General features: G+C 27.2%; 2 protein-coding genes across 2 annotated transcripts; one reads left to right on the top strand and one right to left on the bottom strand.

The window, feature by feature from the left end:
- Nucleotides 1-10,968: 10,968 nt before the first annotated feature.
- LOC100168876 (protein SEC13 homolog) lies at nt 10,969-12,295 on the top strand. Its single transcript, XM_001949070.5, has one exon. The coding sequence runs from the start codon at nt 11,203-11,205 to the stop codon at nt 12,133-12,135; it is 933 nt and encodes a 310-aa protein (XP_001949105.3). The 5' UTR covers nt 10,969-11,202; the 3' UTR covers nt 12,136-12,295.
- A 7,072-nt stretch (nt 12,296-19,367) lies between these two features.
- On the bottom strand, nt 19,368-26,111 carry LOC100166714 (MRG-binding protein-like). The gene is made up of 4 exons (NM_001162248.2): nt 25,752-26,111; nt 22,367-22,488; nt 22,185-22,308; nt 19,368-19,524 (listed from the first exon to the last, which is right to left on the bottom strand). The coding sequence occupies exons 1-4, from the start codon at nt 25,891-25,893 to the stop codon at nt 19,397-19,399; spliced, it is 516 nt and encodes a 171-aa protein (NP_001155720.1). The 5' UTR covers nt 25,894-26,111; the 3' UTR covers nt 19,368-19,396.
- Between the last annotated feature and the right edge of the window lie 88 nt (nt 26,112-26,199).

Here is a 26,199-nt window from a genome sequence, read left to right as displayed (position 1 = left end):
TTATTTAAATTTGGGCTTACAAATACACTATTCACAATTATTATAGTGACTTACAACGATTTTTTTTTTATTGTTAATTAATACAAATATAACCAGAACACGATTAAATTTCTTTTAAATCAAAGCAATCTACAAGATTTTAACTTTAACTTGATTACTGAAGTGGGTGGGAATAAAATAAAATATATTATTTATGAATTATGATAAATAATTTACATATATTATAGAGGAAATTCAAAAAATTTGAAAAAAAAAAGCACCACGAGATTTTTTCACCATATATTATGTAATATGTTTCATGTTTCATTATTCCGGTGCGGAATGATCTCTCGCAGTGGCGTAGCCAGGGGGGGGGGTGATAATCCTGGCTACGCCACTGATCTCACGCCACTTTATAGACCAACGATTTTCTATATAATATTTGATATTAACATAAAGATAATAATATAATATAATATGATTCACGACGCATGTAAACGTTCCATCTAACATCGAACGCAGATTATTTCTGCTGCACGCTCACTCTAGCGATCGGCCGCGGTATAATAGTAATAGTAATGTAATGGCCGTAGTGTAGTATTTTTTTATTGTGTATTTTATTTTAGTGCAGTCGGTTGTTTTTCTTCCGAAATGACCAGGATCCCATACAGCTAAGTCACGCTACACCGATTCTAACGCGGTCGAATAAAATAAAAATATTATAAAAATCTTCTGAATTAATATTGTTATAAACAACAGTACTGTTGCTGTGGCACTGTTGCAGTGTTTCTGTATAATGAATTAATGTATAATATTATAGTACGTTAGTATAATAAATCTGTATATAGCGTATTATATAATCCACGTAAAAAATTACTTCTAGTAAAAATACTATTTTTGTATATATTAAAATGGTATGTATTATTGTATTAACAACAAATAACATGTAGTTATACATATAAAAATCAAGTGTCACGTGTTTGGATAAACTCCGAAACTACTGGACCTATCTTGATGAAATTTTTACACTGAGTGTATTTTGGTCCAACTTAAAAGATAGGATAATTTAAAAAGTGAGAGGACCAACCACGGGAGGTGGTCAAACAGGAATTTTGAGATTTCAGATGAAAATTTTTGTTTATAAATGGTTGCCATGGATTTTTAAGCTATTATAATAATAATAAAAAAAAATATTTGCTTTACTTTTTAAATATAAATTATAATATAATATCTAACTATAAAAATGTGAAATGAAAATCTCTGTACAGGCTAAATTAATGTTTGTGGGTAGATTAGACCTCTGGGAAGAAGATAGGTTAATTTACAAAGGGATAAATTTGTTTTTTTTTTATTCATCGGATTTTAGTACTGTTATGTTAGGATAGGTTTTTGTATAAATTGATTATATTATATTAATCCACCGTAGGTGGAATTATTTTTAAGTAAAAACGACAAACTTGGTATAACTTTGATTAGTTTTACACTGTGTTTGGCCAATTTTAGAACTTTTTGTACTTTTGCCCACCCCCCATGCCCCTTCCAAAATTAAGCCCTGGATCCGCCACTGGGGTCCGCGATCTACCGCAAAAATCAGAATTTTTATTCCAGGCAACGGAAAAGTTAAGATAAATTTTGAACACCATACACCGAATATTAAATAACGAATTGAAAAAAGTTTGAGTCATAGGTATACTGGGTGATTCTTTTACTTGATACTTTTTTTTGATAGGGAAGGGGAGTAAAAATGTAATAAATTTAATTGTATTACATTGTGTATGGTTTTTATTAAAACTATAAATTTTATTCCAGTTTTACAACACTAATTATATACATTAAAATAGGTACCTATGCAAATTGTACTCCCATGCACTTCGTTGCCCGTTAAATGTACCAACTCTACCGGATGAGCGGAGTGGAGTGGTACGGGGTTACCCCGCGAAATGTTTGTCCACTTCTCCGCTCATCTAAATTTTGAATATTTATAACTAAAGAGCGGATTTTTAGGTTCTTAAAAGCTTAAAATATGATGCTAATATGCTCTAAAAAAACCCTAAAATATTCTCTAAATATGCTTTAAACTTATAAATATGCAAATAATATGTTTTTTTTTTTTCGAAAATAGTTCAATAAAAACAATAAATAACTTATTCACCATTCCTTTGGTAACGTAAAATATTTAATTATAAAAAATACAAAACAGTTCATAGATATATGAATATAATGAAATAGGTATATATATATAAAAAATAAATTATTAAAAATCATTCTTATCGCGTTATCAGTTATCAAATACGATCTATTATATTATAAATTTATAATCTATGGTACGATAATGGATTGAGACTAACAGAATGATCAACATTACCAATTTTATTACAAACAAGTCGATAATTGAATGATTTTTAATTTTTATCATTTTTATAATATGAAATATTTTTTTTCCTAGAAAAAATTGTTGTTGGAAAAATCACAAATTGATAAATTAACAATATATATGATATTTTTATGAACAATAATAGGAAATATTCTAAAATATGAAAAATAGGCTAAATATTCTCTAATGTCCAAAATATGCTTTAATATGCAAAATAAATTTTTTCCTGCGAACTCTGTGATGGATAAATCGTCACACATTTTTCACTCTCGTAAAGCTGCATAAAGCCAATAAAAATATGTAAAATCCTAAAGATCCGCTCTCTATTTATAACTCATAAACTACTCGTTCCAAATTTGATTTTCATGTATCAAAATATTAAAAAAAATATTCTGCTTTGGAAAATAAAATTAAAATCCTATGTTGTCATTCAAAAAAGTAAAAAATTAAAAAAATTATAAGGATAAAAAATATTTAAAAATATAATTTTTTAAGAAAAACGTTGTTTTATAAGCCACTTGAAGCTATGTAAAAAAATATTTTCAAAAAAATGTGTACTTTTTGAAATAATGAGTGTTCTTTGATAAAATAATCACCAGGTAGAGTTGGTACATTTAACGGACAACGAAGTGCATGGGAGTACAATTTGCATAGGTACCTATTTTAATTTATATAATTAGTGTTGTAAAACTGGAATAAAATGTATAGTTTTAATAAAAACCATACACAATGTAATACAATTAAATTTATTAAATTTTTACTCCCCTTCCCTACCAAAAAAAAAGTATCAAGTAATCCACCCAGGGCCGTATTTGAACATTTTGCGCCCCGGGGCAACACATTTTGCCACCCCCTAAAAAAAGGTATTTCTTAAAATGTAAAGTATTTTTTGTGGCATAAATGCGGTCAGATTTATTTTGGAAACCTTTATATTTCAATGAGTTAAAAACAATCAGTGATTCAAGCAGAATTTGTCGGTCGGACTTAGTTTCAAGTTATACACTAGTCCGCGAGTTTGCGAATTTCCGCCCGTCATGGTTTTTTTTTTTAAAATTACTTTATTAACAATACAATATAAAGTAAGTATAATAATTAAATTCTGAAATATCTGATTCCACCAAAATGTTAAGGAAAAAAACTCATATTTACAAAAAAAAAAAATTAAAAATGTCATTTTTGGCATTTTAAACGAAATGACAAGATTTTGTAGTTTTAACGTTTTTTAACCATAACTTACAAAGAAAATTTGACAGACTTTTTTAAAGTACCATCATATTAAGCATACAAAACACACATTTCAAAGAAAAAAATTCTTTAAGCTATCCCTAAACTGCATTCGTTGCAATATTTAATATTTTCATGTATTGGTTATCTTTTAAATCTCTAGGAAAACCAATGTTAAAAAAAACATAATATTATAGTTTTTGTAAAAAAAAAGTAAAACAAAAATTAATACATGATTTCTTTATAAGCGTTTAATTTTTTTTTCTTATTGTAAAATCAAAAACAAAAATCTATTAATACACATCAGGAGGATACGAATTCAAATCGGTTTCAAAATTAAAATTTGACTTTTGGTACTGGGTTAATTTTTTTTCCGCTTATTGGTCTAAACTCTAAATGCACGTAAATACTACGAAAAAACGTTCCGTTTTCAACAGCCTTAATACTATTTTACAATAATATAATCTAGATACATTTATAAGTTATAACTTTCTTCTAGATTGGAGATTTTAAAATAAAGTGATAATTATTAATTTCATCAAAATCTGCATTACCTACTTTTTATTTCTGATTCCAACGCAAAACACTTTTCTTAGTTTATAGTTTACCTTAAATATTGTTTGTAATTATTAATATTATTTTCCGACTAATTGATGAAAACGATATACGTTTTTAGCTGTAAATTGTAATATTTGCTTTTAATAGAAGGTTATAGTAAAAATTAAAATAAAAATATATAATATTAATTTATTTATTTTTTGATACAATTAATACACAATAATAATATGTCAACATAAATTTCCGCCCCCTAAATTGACCATAAAATTTGCCGCCCCGGGCAACAGGGTACACTTGCCCCCCCCCCTAAATACGGGCCTGAATCCACCCTCGATACAGAATATTTAAGTAAATATTATATGTTGCTCCAAACGTGATGATAGGAAGCAAAGTAAAAACATTCGCGTTTTGCTCTAAATCTAACTCATTTTAATTAATTTACCGCTTTATAAAGTTTTGATATATCATGTGAAATATACAATGTTCATTTTATATTGTATTGTGATGAGTTAAGTTTACAAATTTACGATTTTAGTTACTTCATGAAAAATTGCAATTATGTACTGGGCGTGGACATTTGTCTATATAGGAATGATAATAAATATTAATAAATAATAAAAATATTATACATTTTGTTATTTTTTATTCTATTTGAAATTAGTTTGTATCACATACCTACAAAAAAACATTTTTTTTTTTTTTGTTATGAACTGTCACATAAGGGGAATCACTTTCACATAATACTTCTGTACCAGTGGCGTAATTATGGGGGGGATATGGGGATATATCCCCCCCAGACCCTTTTTTTTTTTTTTAGAATATCCATAATTAAATTCCCGTAAGCACTAAGTTTTAAAAGATTTTAAGATAAGAAATAAGAATTCATGGATTTTAATACTAATATATAACTACGATAGCTCATAAATTACAATATATGACAAGACAATTTTACAGCTCATAGTTAAAACATAAAACTGATAAATCTATAATTTACGACTCTAGATTAGTGTTAAAAGCATGAAATATATCACAAAAACGTGAAACATTGAAATTTTTCTAATACAAATATTAATGCAATAATGCTAGTTATTTATCAATTATTGATTATATAATCTAGATTAGTTCTTATAATAATCATGGAATGAGTACAGTGGTTGACATATTATTACTATATTGATTATACTTTTACTAACTTAAATACCTACTTAATAGGAACGCTTGAATGGACTTACGATGTTATCAGTGCATCGGGACATTAAGTTGAACCCCGATGACATACTGCATATTTTGGCGAAAAAAACAAAAAGAAAACTTGAAATAATATTATAATTTATGAAAAATATATTTAGCTCAATTTAATTGTTTACTTTATTGTCTTTGAAAACCATTATTATACCATTTACCTCCTTTAATTAATCAATATAATATTGTGATCTATGAGATTTAATGGTCAATTGGGGGGGGGGGGGGTATATCCCCACTAGAACGATAGTATAAACTTATATCCTAATCCCACCCCAGAACCAATTCCAAATTACGCCACTGCAGTCTGTACTAAAAATACCTATGTTGAATAAGCAATAATATTTTATGTTTAATCTAAGAATGCCCTGGACAACTGGAAAAGTAAATATAATCGAGATATTACGTATAATTAAATGTTTTGCTAACATATAGGCGGTAGGCACATACATATTATTATAATTTATTGATTTTACAACGATAATATTATAGTGATTTATGTTATTTATATTACATAGGTACATACATACTAATATACTGATAGGTACTCTGGTAGGTACTCATTTTAATATATACATTTGATTTTTACTAACTATTATGACTTTTTTTTTAGTTTTGTTCTGCTATAATAAATGTAGGTACACTATCGACTAATACTATATGGACCATATGGTATATACAATATACTATATACTATACGTCTATAGTACGTATATTGTCTATACACTATACACATTACATTAAAACTATTCAGACGAGTTTTATTCGACAGCGAGCCGTCCATGACAGAATACTATGGGGTCTGTGAGAATACGGCAACGCAGTTGTATGAGATCCTGGTACTTTCGAACGTAAAATAACCAACATGTCGACGAAAAAAGATGCTATGACGGACATACGTGGACATATAATGTGGACTACCAATATAAAAATATAATATTTACACATATATTTATGATAACGCGTGGCGGGAGTGTGCGATGCGTAATGTTAGATGAGATATTCAAATGCATGGTAAATAATATTTAAATAATTATTTATTCACCATAAATACCTAATATTACTTATTAGGTTAGGTTATTCACCTCTGTATACATGAGTTAATGTTAAAATTATGTGAAAAATAATAGCAATAATTAATAAATTATATTTATTATAATTAAAAAAAACCTGGATAAGTCGCTCTCCTGTAAAGTCAAAATATAGTCGTCGAGTGTTCGTCGTATTTGTCGTTCAATATGTGATATATCACAGTGTAATCCAATGTATGTAATACAAAGTGAATTAGGAGGTGTTCAATTTAAATTAAAAAAAAATCATTGCATACGATTTATTTTATACGAAAAACGATTGAAGCAGATTTCCAGATACCTATCTCAAAGTATTGAAGATTGTAGCATTCTTTCTAGCTTCTACTATGAAAAGTGAACACGCTGCCACGCAGGACGCAGACACACAAATTGCGTACCGACACAGCATTGTAAACCCAATGGCCATAATATTAAGTAGATTTATCGCTACACTCATAATCTAAAATACCGTCACAATTTTGTTTTTATTAGAATTTAAATTTCTATAAAATTTCCCAAAATCCCGAAAATTCGTAAAATATTTAATAGTTAAGAATTCGAAAACATTTAAATTTTAAACTTTTAAATTCTAAACTATAGGTTTCTAATTTTTACAAAAATAGATATTAAAATATTAATATAATGATTACGATATTTACCTTACGATTTTTATTATTTTATTATAATTTTCAAATTATAATTTAATAAAATATACTGGTCGTAGGTCGCGTAAGGACTTGAATCTTGTCGCATAAGCTATATTTTATTTAATATTTATTAACAATGCAATATTCACAGTGTCGGCCTGACCCAGGCGGCTAGAAGGCGATCGCCTCCGAGGCCCCAACCCGCGGTATTTTTCAAGAAATAAATGAAATTATTTACCAAAATGTACCTACTATATATAGCCCAGTGGTATGCGTTTGGATCCACTAAATAATTTAATAATAATAATATAATATATATTTTATTATTTTAATGATACTAAAATCATAATATCTTAATCCGTGGTAATAATACAATTATATGATAATTTTGGAATCTATGATTATGTTGAAATACGTACTGTGATGTTTGATCGATATTTTATTACTATATATTATATCGATCCATATTATGTGATAAATATGTATAAAACGTTTTTAAATTATTTTTTTGAGATTTGGTATTTATGAGAGGCCCTTTGAATAATTTGCCTCCTGGGCCCTTTAGATCCCTGGCCGACACTGAATATTCAAAATATTTTTGTTAACGCAAATTAATTCATTGGCATGAAGAGCATATTTCAAACTCTAAGCAAAGCATTTAAACAATGACCTTCTATTACATAATATTATATAATTTAAAGCTACAGTATGCGAATTTTTACTATAAAGACATCATCAGTCATTTAACATAAAAAAGATACACATAATTTTGAATTAAAAAAAAAAATACACAGGCGCGGATCCAAGGGGGGGGGCCAAGGGGCCATGCCCCCCCCCCCCGTAGACTGGTGGATTTTCTATTATATCTATTTTCGGCGGCCGATAAAATGTATTGTTTTGCCGATAGCGTTTCGGCCGTGTCCGTTTTCATCGTTTTTCATCGAATTTATTTTAACTTTAAATCTTATGTCCGATATGTTTTCAATAACTGCACCAATAAGTAGAATTTTGCAATCAAAAAGTCAAGATAAATTGTCGGCTTCTACATTAATAAATAATGTACTTGCATTACTTAATTGTTATAGAAATATTAGTATTGACTGTGAAGAAGTAATTGACGAATTTGCCAAATCTAAAAGACGAATGGATTTTGTTCCGTGATCATTTTTTAATATTTATTATATTTTATTATAAATTATTATTTATTATATATTACGTATCATTATTAATTAAACAATTTATATTACTTATCTAATTATTTAAAAGACGAAAGGATTTTGTTCTGTGACAATTTTTTAATATTTTTAATATTTTTAATATTTGTTATATTTTATTATTAATTATTATTATTATTAATTATCTAATAATTTTATATATTTTATTGTACTGATAAACTGGGATTTAAATAATAATATTTGCCTATTAGCTTACATGGTATGTACAATGTTTTTATCAGACTTAGGCTGACATTTTATTTAAGATGGCCCCCCCCGTAAATATGTTCTAGATCCGCGCCTGAAAATACATGGGTACATTCAAAGCTGGGCAAGTTATTTATTTTTTTCAACTAGTTGAAGTTAAGTTACTTTAATAAAAAAACCAAGTTAGAACATAAGTTAGTTTCTGAAATTGTCCAAATTTCTAACTTAGTTAGTTAGAAGTTAGTTTGGTGAAAATAGTAACTTAAGTTAGAGTAGAAGTTAGAAGTTAGTTTTTTTTATAGATTAAAAAACCTTTTTGTTGAAATGTAAATAATAAGTTATCGAACTTAAATTATTGATTAAAACTGAAAAATTGAATTAAACACTTAGGTAGTAATTTTATCGAAATGTTCTAATTAGGTATGTAATAATTTCAATTAATTTGTTTATCACTTATTAGTTATTAGAACACAAAGAGTGAAACAAAATAAAAAATATACATAACAGTGTGACAACTTAAAATATTGATATTAAATAATAATACATAATATAATCTATATGACTACCTATATTCTAGTATATTTTAACAAAAGTGACATTTCAAAGTTATCATCAGACATAGACCCACGCCTTTCATTGAATAATTGGCCTCCTACACTAAAAAAGTCTCTCGGACGTGAGCACTAGAGGGAATACTTGTATTGTACTTTAATATACAATTACCACCGATAGCACTACCACGAAAAATATTTTTAGAAAATCTTATACTATGTAAGTACTAAGCAATTATTGTCACAATGATACATTTTTACTAATTGAATAGTTGGAATATATTTATATTTAGACGCATGCGGGGACGTACACATTGCATGTATGGGTATGCATTTATGTATGTTTGTTTGTGTGAGTGTGTTTTGTGAAGGAAAATGAACATATTAATATTGTTGTATGCACACCAATAATAATAATTAGTATCATAATCTCGTATAGTTTAATTTCTAAAATCTAAAATTAATACAAATTATAAAAACAACAACCGATTGGCACTCTCATTAATTATCATTGATCACGGACTTCAGTTAACTTGCGACAGTCGTGTATGTATGATTCAACTATTTGTGTTAATATTTTAATTGAGTATACCCTATTCTACCTAAATTAAAATTTATTTTTTTTGTGATGCGTGTTTACATTAATCTTTTAATTTGAGCAAAATATGACTTAAAAAAAAATAAATGGGTGGTGCGGCTAAAAATATAAAATTACCACAAACTGCTCGAGAATGTAAAATAATTTCTGATATGTTTAATAAACAGACAAAACTTGAGCCGATAAGCAAGCAATAAAAAAAAAAAATATTATAATTTAAGATAATATTAATTTGTAAATATATAGTATACCTAGAGTAATAGAGTATGGGCTATAAGTGATGAATCAGGCAAAATTGATTTATAGATAATGCAGTTGATATATTTTCAAAAATAAAAAGAAAGAAAATATCCTAATAAACTACTATAATATTATTGTTTATCAATATAAGTATTGCCTTATAATAGTTTGTAGACTTTTAATTGATAGGTATACAATTGTTTTTCTATAATATCTGCTACCTTCTATTTAAAAATGATGTTACTTAGTTAATAAAAAGGGTAGCATAAAAAAATGTAAGTAGTTAATATCATAGACATAATATATTATGTACATACTATATTATGTCTATGGTTAATATATGGTTGCGAGCGAAGCGATCGGTTTTTTTTCACCCATTCGGGCCGGGCAAAACCTTTGCTCCCCTCTATTAAAAACTGAAATGACGCCACTGCCTCTTAATTACGGCCCACCTTAGTAATATATTATAGAATGACAGTCGCAGCCTTCTCTCAGATATATATTTATATTATATTAACAACTAATGTGCATATTTAAAAAAAAAAGAATAAGAAATTAACAACATTCATAACTCTGATTAACTCATAATATTAAAAAATATATTGTGTAAATTAAATATCATATTATTATCATAGGTGTCACTGTATCAGCTCAGAATATAATATTATTATCTATAATAGCCGGTAGTATATTGTATATATCAGGCGGAAATATAATAATATAATTTTCGAAGTACTCTTTCTGGGAGGTTTCTTCATTCAGTGAATCATGTATTTTTATTTTTTCATCATGTCATTCAATTATTATTGTTCTACATTTATTTAAACAGATTGTGTAAAAAAAATTTAAAATTTAAAAAAAAGCGGGAACTTATCTATTGCTATGATTACGACCAACGAACATGACACGACGAAAAAACACTACTCGACACGTCCGTCCCTCTAAATACCTATCAAGGCGTCTTTAAAATTGCCTATATAAGCCCCTTAAACAGCAGGCATCCTCATAAAAAGAAAAACTAACGTAGGTAATCAAAAATTTGATAAATACCTAATAATCAACAATATATTATATAATGATAACGGCATAACTGAAAAACGATTTTTCGTCTCATGAGTCCGACTTCATCGAGTACTTCATCGAGTTTCTACCGAGTTGCTTACCTTTACCGGGCTCTACTGTCGTAGTGTTGTACTCGACTCGTCTGTCTGTCCTGTTAGGTTACCGCAGTGCCACGGTCTTGTGACTTGTAGTGTTTTGTTCACGTCGGACGTGTTAATAGTGTCTTCGTCAGAAACATGTTGTCAGTTGCCAGTTCATTCGAAACCATCCACAAGGGACAAATTCTTTCAACAGATATTGATTATTACAATAAATATGTTTGTACTAGTTCTACGGATGGCGTTATTCAAATTATCGATAGTGACAAACCAGACTTGTATGCACCGGTGATACAATTACAAGAACATGTCGGTCCCGTATGGCAAGTAAAGTTTTCACATCCAAAATTTGGATTTTTAGCTTCGTGTGGATCAGATGGTAAACTAATTATACGTACAACTAATGACAAGGGTGAGTGGAAGGTTATTTATCAATATGATGGACACAAATCATCAACGACTTCTATAGATTGGGCGCCGTATAAATCTGGAGCAATCATAGCTTGTTCAAGTGTTGATGGTACTATTTCAATACATGCTCTAAATAATAATGATTGGTGTGTATCAAAGATCCCTAATGCTCATGTAAATGGTGTTAACTGCATCAGTTGGTCAAATGAATTATTCAACAATAATTTGCTATTAGTTAGCGGAGGAAATGATAATAAGATCAAAATATGGCAAGGTCAAATAGGTATGTGGAACATTAAGTATGAATCAGACAATCAATTATCTGCTATCAAAGACATAAGTTGGAGTCCAACTCCTGGTCTGTACAAACATGTAATTGCTAGCTGTGCTTCTAATGGTAGAGTATTTGTATGGGGAAGTGATGATTTTTTTGATTGGGCACAAACAGAAATTGACCCCGATAACGTGCAAAAACAAAAAATTAGTTTTTCTTGTTTTGGAACTATGTTATCTGTTACAATGAACAGTTATGCTGTACGACTTTGGAAACAGATTGATAAACAAACTTGGATGTGTATGGATAATAGTATTGCAAACAGAAAAACTTTGGATCGTCAAAACATAAATGTTAATCAAGATATATTTGCTTCTATTATTTAATGGATAGTATTTTCAATACATTAATTTTTATTTGAAAATTAATGCAATTTCAATATGATTCCTGACTGAATTGACTATGACTGCTGTTTTTATATAACTAAAAAAAAATTGTAATTTTATGTTGAGTAAGGAAATAATATTTTGAATAAATATGTAAAGGTATTTTATAAGTTTATTAATTAAAAAACAATGATTCTTTTTGGTAAAACTTGTTTGTTTTAATCTCAATAAATATTATAATTGATATAGAATATATATAATTAATATTGAAATACATTTCTTAAAACTATAATTTTTTTAATTAAATTTATTATATTAATTTACATGTTTTTATATTGAAATTAAAATAATACTAATGTTTATATAACAAATAATTTTTATAATATATGTCGTAATCAGTCAATATTAAGGTATTTAAATTATTTTGTATGTTTAAACTTGTTTTTATAAATAAAACAATATTTTAAATTTTAATACCTACCGAGTTTCATAATTAATAATCACTGAATCAATAGAACTTATGGTTCCTTAAACATGATTTAATAGCCTATTGTTGACTTATTAAATTTTAATGAATCATTTAATGATTTAAGTAAATCAGTTTAGTATACAATCTAACATAATCATGATAAATAACATTGTATGATTGTAAAGGTTCAGACTTAATTCAAGTCCACACAACAACATGTCACTTGATTGCTCATATTATCACCATATGTAGGTATGCTATGCTACATAACGTGCCTACCAAAAGACACTACATTATGACCGTAAAAATATTCCCATCATACCTTGTTATTTATAGCATACTGTAGTAAGCAATCTGTAAATATAACTTTTATCATTTGCACCCTCTGGTATAATATATGTTTGAGACTGAAAAGAAGTTGCCTGCTTCAATTAAATAATAATTTCCTAGTCATGTGGTGTTATATTGAGTTTTTAGGAAAAATTTAGTCTAGTATACATATTATTACTAATTAATCATTTATTATATTACTGCGTTTAAAAATGTATCACATATTTGACAAATTGACTCAATGTACATTAAACTTTTGGTTTTAACGTACTGGCTATTGGAATTTAGTATGAAACATCAAGAAAAGAATATACTTGTATAGTAGTAGTATTACATTTTATAGAACATGCTATGAGCCCAGGGTTGGACTAGGCCCAGTGGCCGCTGTAATTTTAGTTAAATAAGACCACTTAAATTTTTTTGTTTTTAATTTAATACTTCTATTTTCTATTATTATAATAAAATAAAAAATATTGCACGGTAACATGATGTCACTAATGGTATGTGGTGACACGGAATTAGATAACTAGTAGTTTGAAGATTGAACATATTTAATGTTCTATTTAATAATATTTAATATTTACTGTTATAATGTTCTATTTAAGTATGGACTATGTTTCAGTATATAATAATTAATTTATTGAAAATAAATACGTAATAACATCGTCTTGTACATAAATTGGATGCGAAAGAAGTTTTCAACTTTAACATTTATAAAAACTCGATTAAGAAATCGTTAGTCTATGGATAATTTGGATGCTTGGATGCTGATGAATTTAAACAAAGATATTTTAGAATCTCTTTCATTTGAAGACATAACTAATGAAGTTGTTCAACAAAGCTCAGTATTAAAAAGTATATTAGTAGTATACAATTAATAAATACACATACATTTTTTTAAGTTTTTCTTTTTTTTTTAAATATATTTATATAGGTATGTATAAAGAAGCCAAGTACTAGATAAAAATGAATTTATGTTATCTTTTGGATTAAGTTTAATTATTTTTTATGGTGTATTAAGATATTAATTATTACATTTTTTTGAATCAAAATAAAATAAATAGGCTATTGACTTATTAGATATTATATTATGCATAAATTTGATTTGTTTAAGGTAGATATAACATTAAATCTGAAAATATTCAAATGTACCTATGTATTTATTGTTTATTGAGTTATAAAGATACATTTTCAGTTAACAAACATTTGATTAGGCACCTACTTATATAAAGTTTCATTGAGACAGTTCAAAATTATTTTGCCCGGGTTGTGCTATAGAGCTAGTCCGACCCTGTATGAGCCTATGTTCCGTAGTCTTGAACTCAGATCACTTCAACACTAATACTAATGACTAATAACTATATCTAAATATTATGTCCACTGTCCAGTTAGGTATCATATTATATTTGTTATTACAATACAAGATTATCAAGGAAGAAATTGGAATGTAACCAATACGTCATACGTATAGGTTTAATATTGAGAGTTCAAGAATTCAAATGTACAAGCGAAACATAGAGACCTGTGATTGAATATGACAGACAATTACAATAATAAATAAACAAATTTTATTTTATCAAAAACTGGTTTTGTAAAAATATTCCCATTATTTGTTGTTTTTTTTTTATTTTCTCGATTATCTTGTAAAGTAGGTTGGTAAGATGTCTATTTCCAAAATTAAAACTAGGTTCTATTTACTACCAGAAATATCTCCCTTAGAAATTTCCTTCTATAAAAAGTGTTGTTAGACACCTTAGTACGTTATTATTGTCTATTAGGAAAAAGTAGTTACAATGCAGAAGAAAATCAGAGTACCTACATGTAAATAAACGATGAACTTACTTATTTGTATATAATATTTTATAAGATATGCATGATGCATAAAACATATTATAAGTAATAAGTATATATTATGGGGACACTACACAGCCATTTATCTGTGTTTGTATATGGTTTTTTTTTTACAGAAATTCAGTTTTTAAGTGAGTTATGTGCATTTTTAATTTACGCTATATAATACACGCAGACCTTCCTAAAAAATTGAACTATTGTCAAAAACACACATAATGTTCTTACCATCAAGTTTCATAGTAAGTTGATTCACTATAATTTTTAAACTGAGCTAAACGTGATCTGCTGAGCGTAAATTTGGTATGTTACCTATGCACTTGTAAGACGGAAACAACAAATATCTGTATAGCGTCCACTTAATATTAAATAATATTATGTGATGTAAAATTGTATGTTACAAGTGTTCACGTAACTATACGGTGATACACTGATACTATTTAATTAAAAAACTTTTATTTATCAATTTATCCCTATTACAGTTATAATTATCTTTAATATTTTTACACTATAAATACTGCAGTTTATAGTCTATAGTTACCTATATGGCTATTAATAGATTATGTAGGAGAATTGAAGTTGGTAAATGGTAATATTAGGTATAGGTACTTGCAGCTTTTAAGTTTAAATATTATAAGGAGTACAAAAACTAGGGGCTTTTATACTGAACAACACTTTAAAAAATAATATTACGCATGTTTTTGCATATTTACACCGGACATCAAAAACGTATTTTTTTATGAAATATACTGTACATGTACATTATTATGTCACATAATGATAGATATGTGATTGAAATATTCATGGATGTTGATAATATTGATAATATTATAGATATTAAATAGTGGTTCTCATAACATCCTAGATCAAAATTCTCCTAGGTACCATAGTCGTACCAGATATCATAATCGTTATACATATTATTAAAAAATGACCTATTAGTATCTTTTTTCCTTCCACAAAAAATTTCAATTGATAAACATTATATATTTTGCTATATTCTTAATCCAAATTTTATCATAAAATAAATTAAACATTAAAAAACAAGAATGTATAAAAACTTTGACTATATAAAATTCTTGATTTAGTCTTCATCTCAGCACACAATTATTGCAATAAAATATTTAATTATGTACCTATAGACAGGAAATAATACTTATTGCACATTTAATCAGTGCAAAATCAGTGTATTCAAAAAACATTTCTGTAGACTTCAGAGTATTAAAGTGGTACTAAAGATTATTAATTTGTATAGCTTAGCCATGTAATAAACTTTAGGTGTACATAGAGCATATACAAGGTTGTTATGATACTTACCCAAAAAATATAACATAAAATATAGACAAGTTAAAATTATACCCACTAAAAGTCTTACACAAAGTACCATAAAAAAAAAAAATGAATTTATTAATGGTTTACTAAAATAGTAAAATGTTACGATTGTAAAAGAGTCAACAAATCATGTTTAATAAGGGTACAATTATTATCCACACTCTGCATTTACTATTTTTTCCTGTTATTTTTATAGTCTATTATAGTCTATTAACTAATATATGATCAAAAAATAAAACCACCAACATCGCAACATGGAATGAACCAGATAACTTATAGTCTCCAAGTTTTTTTTTCTATACCACAACATGAGTACTTACTTTTCCTGACTAGTTAACACTGCTCAGCAGTCAGCATATTTTGCATACTTGCAAAAAAAAAAAAAGTTGTATTATTATATTACCCAAATACACAATAACAGAATAAGATGACAATATTGACAAATGAAAAATAAATATAATTTAAAATTATATTTTGTTTTGTCATGATTATGTCTGCAGTCTACATCGTGAATTGGTATAACATTTTTATTCTGTGTAGGTCTGGTTTAGTTTTTTAATTTGTATTTTAACTTTAGGTAATATTGCCTGATTAGTAACAAAAAATTTATATTTATATGTTAAACAATAATAATATTTAAACATGACTTTATGGTCCATATTATCGCAATTATTAATCTTATTATTCAATTAGAATAGCTTGTTTTTTTTTCGATTGTGAATATTTTGTTAAATTTTATTTCTACTCTTTAATTATATTACTTCATAAGTCAAAGGTAACCTTTAATTAGTTGGGATAAATACCTATATATTATTGCCAATTATTGAGTTATATATTAAGGAATATTAGAATTTAAACATTTTCAAGCACTAAAAACGTTCTATTGCTCCCTAGTTAGATCTAACTTGATAGTTATTAACTTTTAGTTTGGATCATTGATATGGGGTAAAAATTCGACCAATCAACTGGTTGACTGCAATGTTTAATATAAATTCCTAAAATTAATTGCTTTCCATTTAAATTTATAAACTTTATTATACTGAATGTCATTAGTAGCAGACTTTATTTGAAATCAGCCACGTGCCCATGTGATGTTATAGACGTAAGCTATCTGATATCTTTTTTATCTATATTTTCCTTAACAATATTGATTGTCCCAAATTTTTAAGTAAGTTTGGTATTTAAACTCATAATTTTATTATGCAATTAAAAACTCAAATTAATTTTGTGCCTTTAAAAAAAAAAAATTGTACAGATTTTTTTCCTGAGAATGCTTACGCTATGTACCTAACCTAATTTTTAATGATGTTGATAAAAATTTTTATGTCTCGTGATGGATCAGAATGAAAGCTTTGTCTTTATTTTCAAGTTAAAACCATTTATTATACCTTTCATAATATGTGTTCTGTACCTAACTATGTAATTTAAACCAAGACTTTATATTGTACCAATATGGCAATAAAATATTGTTTTCTTCTTTCTGTTTTTGGCTGTTTACATCATAATTATAAATTTCTTTGTCAAAGGTATGTCCCATTAAAATTTTAATATAGGATATTAATTTATATAATTATATGATATTATCATCAGTGCAGAACTATATCATCATATACTTCATTTCTTTACTAAATTCAGATTTCTATTTAAAAACAAACAATTCCCTCTCCTAAAAACCATTACTAATAGCTAATGAGCTGGTTAGTATATCCTTAGCATTACATGCATAACATACATATAAACATTGATTATTGTCAAATAACCGCAAATACTTCAAAGTTCCATCAAATATTTTATAGTCATGGTTGCAAAATGTTCGATATTTTTTTGCTCTTCTTGAGTCCACCAACTAACTCCATCACGCCGCGCCACACGCCTTTTTTTGCTGTGGTATCTATTGCCCCACGGTGGGTGAACTGTTTACACAATACTTACCCCCGTTTAACATCATTTGTTGAACGCGCCACACGACATGTAACCATTCGATTTTGAACTTGTGTTTTATTTTAATAAAAGTCTATTTTATTTCACTGTTGGAATTACTATTACAAATATAGTATAAAATATATAATATATATACTAATTACAAAATAAAATAGAAGGTAAGTGGATGTCGCTCTACTGTACAGTAGGTTTTTAGTGGATCACTGTAATGGATGGTATTAAATTTGAATTCAATGTTAAAATATGGTATGCAAAAAACGATTCTGAGCGAAGACGGTTGGTTAGTCTAGGATATTTTGTACTATATTTATTTTGTTATTACTTATTATTTATATGGTAGCTGGACACCTGGAAGTTGAATTAATATTATACAATAAAATTACAAAAAAATAACTTTAGTCGTTATTTAATATGTAAATTTCGTCTAAATTTGAATTTAAAATAACTATAAATAAAACTGTATGTACCTATATCTATATTTTTAGATTTTTTTGGTTACAGAATAAACTACTTACACGGAACTTTTTTGAATGTTGAATCCTTAGATATAAAAGTTTAATAATTTATACATTACTAACTACAAAATCTTATTTTAATTTAAATTTGATTAAAAAAATAAATTGTCTATGTATTTTTAATATTTTTCAACTTTTATTGTAACTACATATTATAGGAGCCTTGTATTAAATTTTCAAGCTTTTTGACTAAAAGAATACAATTTTATTGACGTTTATAGAAAAGAAAACTAAAAAAATTGGTAACTGAAATTTTCAGTAAACAGCTCAAAATGTTAGTTATATTTAATACAGTGTAAAAAAAATTTAACACGGAAAGAGAGAGAAATTTATTAATAATTTTTTAACTATCAATTTTATACAGATATATCTTGCCAAATATTTGTTTAAATGAAAAATAGGAAAACTTTTTTTTTGTAAATTGTTTAATAAATAACTTTTATTTGAAACTTTTTTTGATATTTGTAATATTTCTTGAGATATTCAAAAAAGCTCATATTTTTAAACTTTCATGAGCTTATAAAAAAAAAAAGCTCCAGTCCCATCAATGGGGACTTTTAGTATGTTATAGGGCATATTTTATTAAAACTTAAAAAAAAAATATTGGTTGAGATTTTTTTCCGCCATTTTCAAAAATGTTGTCTCTATTGCCTGGCCTAAGAGGTCAGAGGACTGAAGAATTATCTTTAATATTGTTTCCATGCAAACTATTACCAGTAACTACATAAAATGTATTAGAATGCGGATTTGCATTTGAGGAAGTAGGTAAGTACTCAGTATGAAAACCATTGAGCCAATTTTATATTGTTTTCTCCAAATTAATATTTTATTTTATTTTAGGCAATTTATGAGCATACATACTATTGTCTAATCTTTCCACCATTATCTTAACAGATTTTAATGTTTTTAAATCCACATTACTGATTGCAGCTTGACTTGTTTGCTTCATAGCATCTAAATATACATTATTAAACCAAATCAGTAGGTAACCAATTAAAAAAGGTTAAATTGATAAATGATGAGACATGAGGATTAGTATTTATTATATACTTATAGTATAAAATATGAAATTAAAAATTATCATGTCTCACCTAAAATAAAATAAAATTAGATAACATAATTACACATGTATATCTGAAAAATTAAGACATTTAAATGTTTATTTCATGTACTTGGTTACAGACATACCATTTAAATATTATACAAAACTTAATTTTATTAATATAAGAACAGAAATAATAGTGTGGTTTAAAAAAATAAAAATAAGAATACAACGGGACTACTATCCCTCTGTACTTATATTAGAATCACCAAAATTCCACCTCGCATAGGGACAAATTTTATTTGTGTCATAGTGTTTTTATTATTTGCATAACATAAATACAATTAAAGTTATCAGTTTTTTAGTTTTTTTTTTATTATTAAAAATTATTGGTAAGAGCTATCAAAAAAACAAAAACGCTACGACACAGATTCCTCATGGGTTGTGGAATTTTGATAATTCTACTACAAGTACAGAGGGAGCATAGTTTTCCCCGCGCTAAACAGTTTTTGCTATTTTGTACATTTGTAAGGTGGAGACAATGCATGCAGGAGTACCGTCCTTTTAAATTATGATTATACTTTATTCCACGAGAGAAAATGCTGGTTCTGTGCATGTTGAATGAGCTCTGTTGACCGACTACGCCGTCTTACCCACCCTCCATGCGGCCAAATGTCCCTGGTGATCGCAGATCGCAGTGCACAATACAATTGTAATCGGCTGCTATCAACGCTGAGCGGTCATAATATAATCAAACGCCGCCTATCGAGAATTGGGCGAGGGATGCGCAGAGCTAACCTATTCTCATTATTGGACGACATGTTCACTAGTGGAACAGAGTATAAAAACTATTTTTCTTAAGTATATAATTATTATCAATAAATTTAATAATTATATTTCTTTATAATATGTCTATATTACACTACTATAACATTGTAATTGTGAAGGTTTTAACTTAACTATATATAATTATGAGTAATATTACAATTTATTTAGGTACTGGTTTAAATTCTAGGTTTAAAATTGATCTTAGGTTTTTTTTTGTTGAAATTGTAATTAATAAAAACTTCACAACCCAGAGGGAAGAGTGTCAGGGTTCCATCAAATTCCATCTAAATAGAATCAATATAATATTATATACAATTTAATTGCTTCGAGCAGTAAATTAGATAATAATATATTGTTAATAAAAATACACATTATAAATAACAAATTATACAAACATGATGGAGTGATTTCATTACTTAATAAAGCTCAGATTTTACAAAAATAAATAATAATTAAAATATATAAACACTGTTACTGTTAGTACTTATGTATATAACTATGTTATCATAATAAACAGGGTTCCTTTCTTATACAAATAATTGAACACCTTTCTTCTTTAACGTAAAATATAGAAGTGTGAAAAATAAATCTATTATATGGGGTCATAATACCAAATGTGACTTGTACCAAAAAAATTGCTGTATTGAGAAATTTGGTATATAAAATTTAATAAAATTGGTTCTAATTCTTAAAAATATTTTGTTAAATAGAAAACATTTTATTATATGGAAGTTTCACTGTTTATATCAATTTATAATATACAATAAGAGATGACTAGATGAGTTTATAAAATTGCAATATTATGAAAAAATGTATTCCAAGAAATATAAACAGTGAGTTAAAATATTATTTGTACAACATTCTTATTGAAGGTAACTTAATTATTAATTATTAAAAAAATAAAGAATAACTTGATTATAATTTTAAATTCTAAAATTTTAATTAATTTAAACAGTACCATATTCATAGTTTAAGTATTTAAAAAGTTTCTATATTATGGTTGATTTTTATATAACTGAGTCTTGCATAAATAAAAACAATTACAAGCTACATAATATAACTAGATTTAAATTCAACATTTAAAATAAAAAAATAAAAAAATAGGTAACACCTAAATACCTAAAATAACTAAATTGAATTATTAATAATTCATATTATTAATTTTAGCTTATCAATAATAAGCTAAAACTTAATCTTATAATACTGTAAAGATATATAGATTCATCATTACTTTCACAAAATTGATTATGGCCAGTATGGGAATAATACATTTCTCTGTTGATGTGCCACAATAATGAAATTTAGCAATTGTGCGGGCCACTAATAATTTATATAAAAAAGGAAATTTTAAATATTTGTTTTAACTAAAAAAATGGGCTCGTGCCAAATATGGCCCATGTGACAAGGATTAAGCATAACTAATCTGTAATATAGAATATTATTCTATTAATTGATCTATTATGTAATATAATTAATATCTATAAGTTATTTAATATAAATGTAACACGATTAATTGTATTTAAATGGTATGTCTGCTTTTTAAAATTTGGTATTACGTTTAGTCAATTATTAACCAACATGTATAACCAATGCAATATTAATGTGTAAACGGTTGTAAAAAAATTTTATAATTTTTTTTTGTAAACATTTAAAATAACAATATATTGTTATTCTGATAGTTTAAACCGTAAAGATAAACACATTTTTTTCTTCAAGATTAAGGTATTAAGTTAATTTAAAATACCTGTATTCATGTTATTGGAATCTATTAAGTCTCCTTGTTCTTTAATTAAATTTATCCACTCTTCAGTTTGGGGTAGTTCAAAATCTTTTTTTTTTATTGGCATTGCTTGGTTTTCTATTTTATCCTATATTAAAAAAATAGTGAATACAAATTAAAGTAAATTTTCAAATGTTTTAACTTACAACTTCATCCATATTCCAATAAGAATGAAGAAATCTCCATATTTCTTTAATGGGCACATCCATCTGAAGACGTTCACTGAGATGAGATTTAATGATTAGCATATTGATATGCTTAAGCAATCCTTAAATGCAAATAAATTAGGCATACAAATTACTTCATTATAAGTATTGTGTTAATCAAAATAAATAATAGTGCTAGACACTAGTAATAGTTGGCAGTTATTTAGGTACTTACCAATGAAATGCCCCTTCTCCCCCCTGAGACCAAATTTTGTACACAATACATACAACATGATTATAATAATGTGAATACATATTTGTGTATACTGAATATGTCTATTAAAATCTTTATATCCCTTCCCGTATACCACCTTTGCACATGGTTATTTCAGTGCACGTTAATTAAGCGTGGTAATTACAGCGCACGACAATTAAACGCATACGACATCTTGGCGATCGTCAAATTAGCGTACACTACATTTTAGCGTGTGAAAATTCAGCGCAATTTAAAAATATCTAATTGAAAGAATTTCAATGTTATCAATACAGCAGCAGAAGTCATTATCTATTGGTGTCTAGATAATCAAGATAATCTGATATAGGTAGGTAATTAGTATAAAATAATTTTGTGGTGTTAAAGTCTTTCAACATTCAACAACATAATGTCTGTACTAGAATATTATATACCAAGTCAAAGGGGAAAAAAATTATTAGTATACAAAAATTATATTCATAGATAGGACAGACGAGATGAAAATAAAATAATTTGGTGGTGCAATGGAAATCAAAAGTGCCCAGGACGGGTACATGTATCAGAAAGTAAGTACACACCAGTTTTGGCATTAAATAAGTGTAATTAAATAAGAATACTTTTTAAACGAAAAAATACTTGTAATACGTAAATATGTATAAATGTCTTGTCACAAAATTATTTAAAACAATTATAAAAAGTTATAAGTTATACTAAAAATTATACAATTATAAAAATACTAAGTCTTAAAAATAAAAAGTACCTATTCAGAACACGTATAAATTAATTATTAAGTTATTTATATTTAATTTTAAACTATATATAGGTATATATATATATATATATATATATAATTTTAGATGATAGTATATTAAAATATATAGACCATAGTTATTTATCAGGCATTGCTAAAATTCAAGCAAAGAAAACAGTTGAAGAAATGAAAACTTTTGCTAAAGAAAACAGTTTAACAACTTGTGCCATTCTTGGAGAAGGCTCTTCTTCACAGGTTTTAACAATTAAGTTTTCTAATGTCATACCGTTGATATATATTTTGTTACTGAACATACTATGTTCCATAATTTAAAATTAATAAAACCAGATTTAAATCCAACTTCAATTTTGATTGACTTCAAAAAAGCAGTGATGAATTCTATTAAAACCGAATTTCCTCAAACAAAAATTCAAGGCTGTTTTTTCCATTTAAGTCAAGCCTTATAGAGGCATATTCAAGAAAATGGTTTACGAACTCAATATTGTAACGACACTGTATTTGCTCTGGAGTTGAAGAAATTGACTGCTCTCGCTTTCGTTCCAATAGAAAAGGTAATAGAATACTTTGAAGGTCTTTTAGAAAAAGAATTTTATACAAAAAATGAAGAGCTGTTGTCGCCACTAATATCTTAGTTCGAATGAACTTGGATTGGAAGTTTAGACAGGAGAGGAAAACGAAGATCTCCCTTATTTGAAATTGATCTTTGGAATTGCTTTAATCGTTTGAAAGACGATCTCCCAAGAACCAATAACTATATTGAAGGTTGGCATAATGAGTTTTCTGCTCTTTTAACGTCTTCACATCCTATTATATGGAAATTTATAAATTTTTTAAAAAAAGAAAGTACCTATTACCATGTTTATATGCAGCTGTTAATGCGCATTGAGTTAATCCGGGAGTTGGGTGCATATAAACGCATTTTTAATTTGCATTAAACTAATGCGCATTTAATATTTAATTTGATTCGTCAAATCGAATTAACTCTTACTCCGGGATTAAGAAATGCATGTAAACGCTTTAATGCAAATTAATTTTTTCGCGGGAATTTAAAAAAAAATTTTATAATTGTTTTGGTCATGGAATACAAAGTATAAAACATGGACTAAAAAACATTCTCATTAACTTAAAATTTTACCCGACCTCTAATCTTGATATTTTAGGTGCATATAAACTCGCTACCTAATATGCATTAAATCAATTCGCATTAAATCAATGCGAATTAACTGCTGCATATAAACACGGTATATTAATAAGATGACAACCGAACAGCTTATTGCTGGAGATGTACCAAAAAAATCAAAGTACCTATAAAGAAACGGCAAAAAAAATGTAATATCTATGCGAGTATTTCAAAAACTGACCAGTCAATGATTACTTACAAGAAATAGCTCACAATTTTAATTTAAACAAGTGATTTATAATAATGTGTGTTTAGCAATAATGATTTTCTTTTGGGAATTTATTATATTTACTAACAATTAACTTAGTATATTTTATTAAACATGAGGCGCCGAATGTGTTTCGTATAAATGTTGTATGCGCCGACATGTATTGCGCGTAAATGTTGAATACGCTGACTAGTGTTACACGTAAATGTCATCGTTGAATTTTCGTGAGTTAAAATGACTGCGCTGAATTGTCATGGAACTATCCCCTCCCACGAAAAAGTCCTAGATACACTTTTGGTGGGTAGTCTCGGTTAATACGTGAGGACTAATTTTTGTTTTATCTATAACGATTAAAGATAAAGTTATGTATTCAATATATATTGAGAATCAAATGTCTTCGAACAAATTATTTTAGAAGTCACCAGTCTTTTGGCATTTATAACGTGTGCAAATTATTCACTCAACATCAAAAAAGTATTTTTTTTTATGAATAAATAATTATAAATTAAAAATCAAGATGAAATTAGAAAATTTAGTACTTCTATAATCACTTATGTTGCGACAATGGCTCAAATTGACAGGCATATAATATAATTTAAGGTGAGTGCCCGGTAGAATATTAGAGTAGAGATACTTATATATTGGAGTTACTTCATAGTAACCATGGCATATATACCTAACCAATATGCATGTGTATTTAAGCCATGATAGTAACCAATTTCCTACTAACTAATGGAAATTGTACTAGGTAGGTATTTTCAAAATGTGTAAATGTGGTTAATGTACGAGTTAATATATATCTTGGTGAATCAAATTGTGGTCTCTCCCCGGTTCTCTCCCAAACAGGTGAATTAGCGCTATCAATGTAATGTACCTATTGTAATGAGACATTTTAGAAATGAAAAAATTATGAAAGACTAGATAGACTTAACATACGGTTATAATTATATAAATCAATTTGTAAAAACTAACCAGCTGGTTTCCGTTTTATCATGCACTGAAGAAGTGCAATTTTTCGTTCAGTAGTCCATACGAAATCTGTTCGTTTTGCTAAACTATCATTTCCTTGTGTTGCTTTGTGTTTCAGCTTTGGATTACGTCTTCTGCGTGCCATTAGCTTTTAGTTAAAAAGTAAAATAACAAAGCGATATATTTTTATTTTAAGTTAAATTATTCAATATTGGTCATTGGAAGAAACTCAAGAAAGTAACACAGATACACCATACACAGTGCCTCAGTTAGAACTCGGAACTCAAATTATTTTCTTTGTCTATGTTAGAAATGGTCCGAAAGCGAAAAGGGTACCAAAGTTTGGTAACCAAGCAATCAACTGACAAGTACGGACTACTATTGATTTTTATATATCTGTGACCTGGATACTTGTGTTTACAGATAATGAGGGAATATTTTCGGACTGTTG

The sequence above is a fragment of the Acyrthosiphon pisum genome, chromosome X, assembly GCF_005508785.2.
Source record: "Acyrthosiphon pisum isolate AL4f chromosome X, pea_aphid_22Mar2018_4r6ur, whole genome shotgun sequence".
Lineage (NCBI taxonomy): Eukaryota > Metazoa > Arthropoda > Insecta > Hemiptera > Aphididae > Acyrthosiphon > Acyrthosiphon pisum.
The sequence above is the reverse complement of the archived record's forward strand: the minus strand, read 5'-3'. Positions and strand labels throughout refer to the sequence as shown.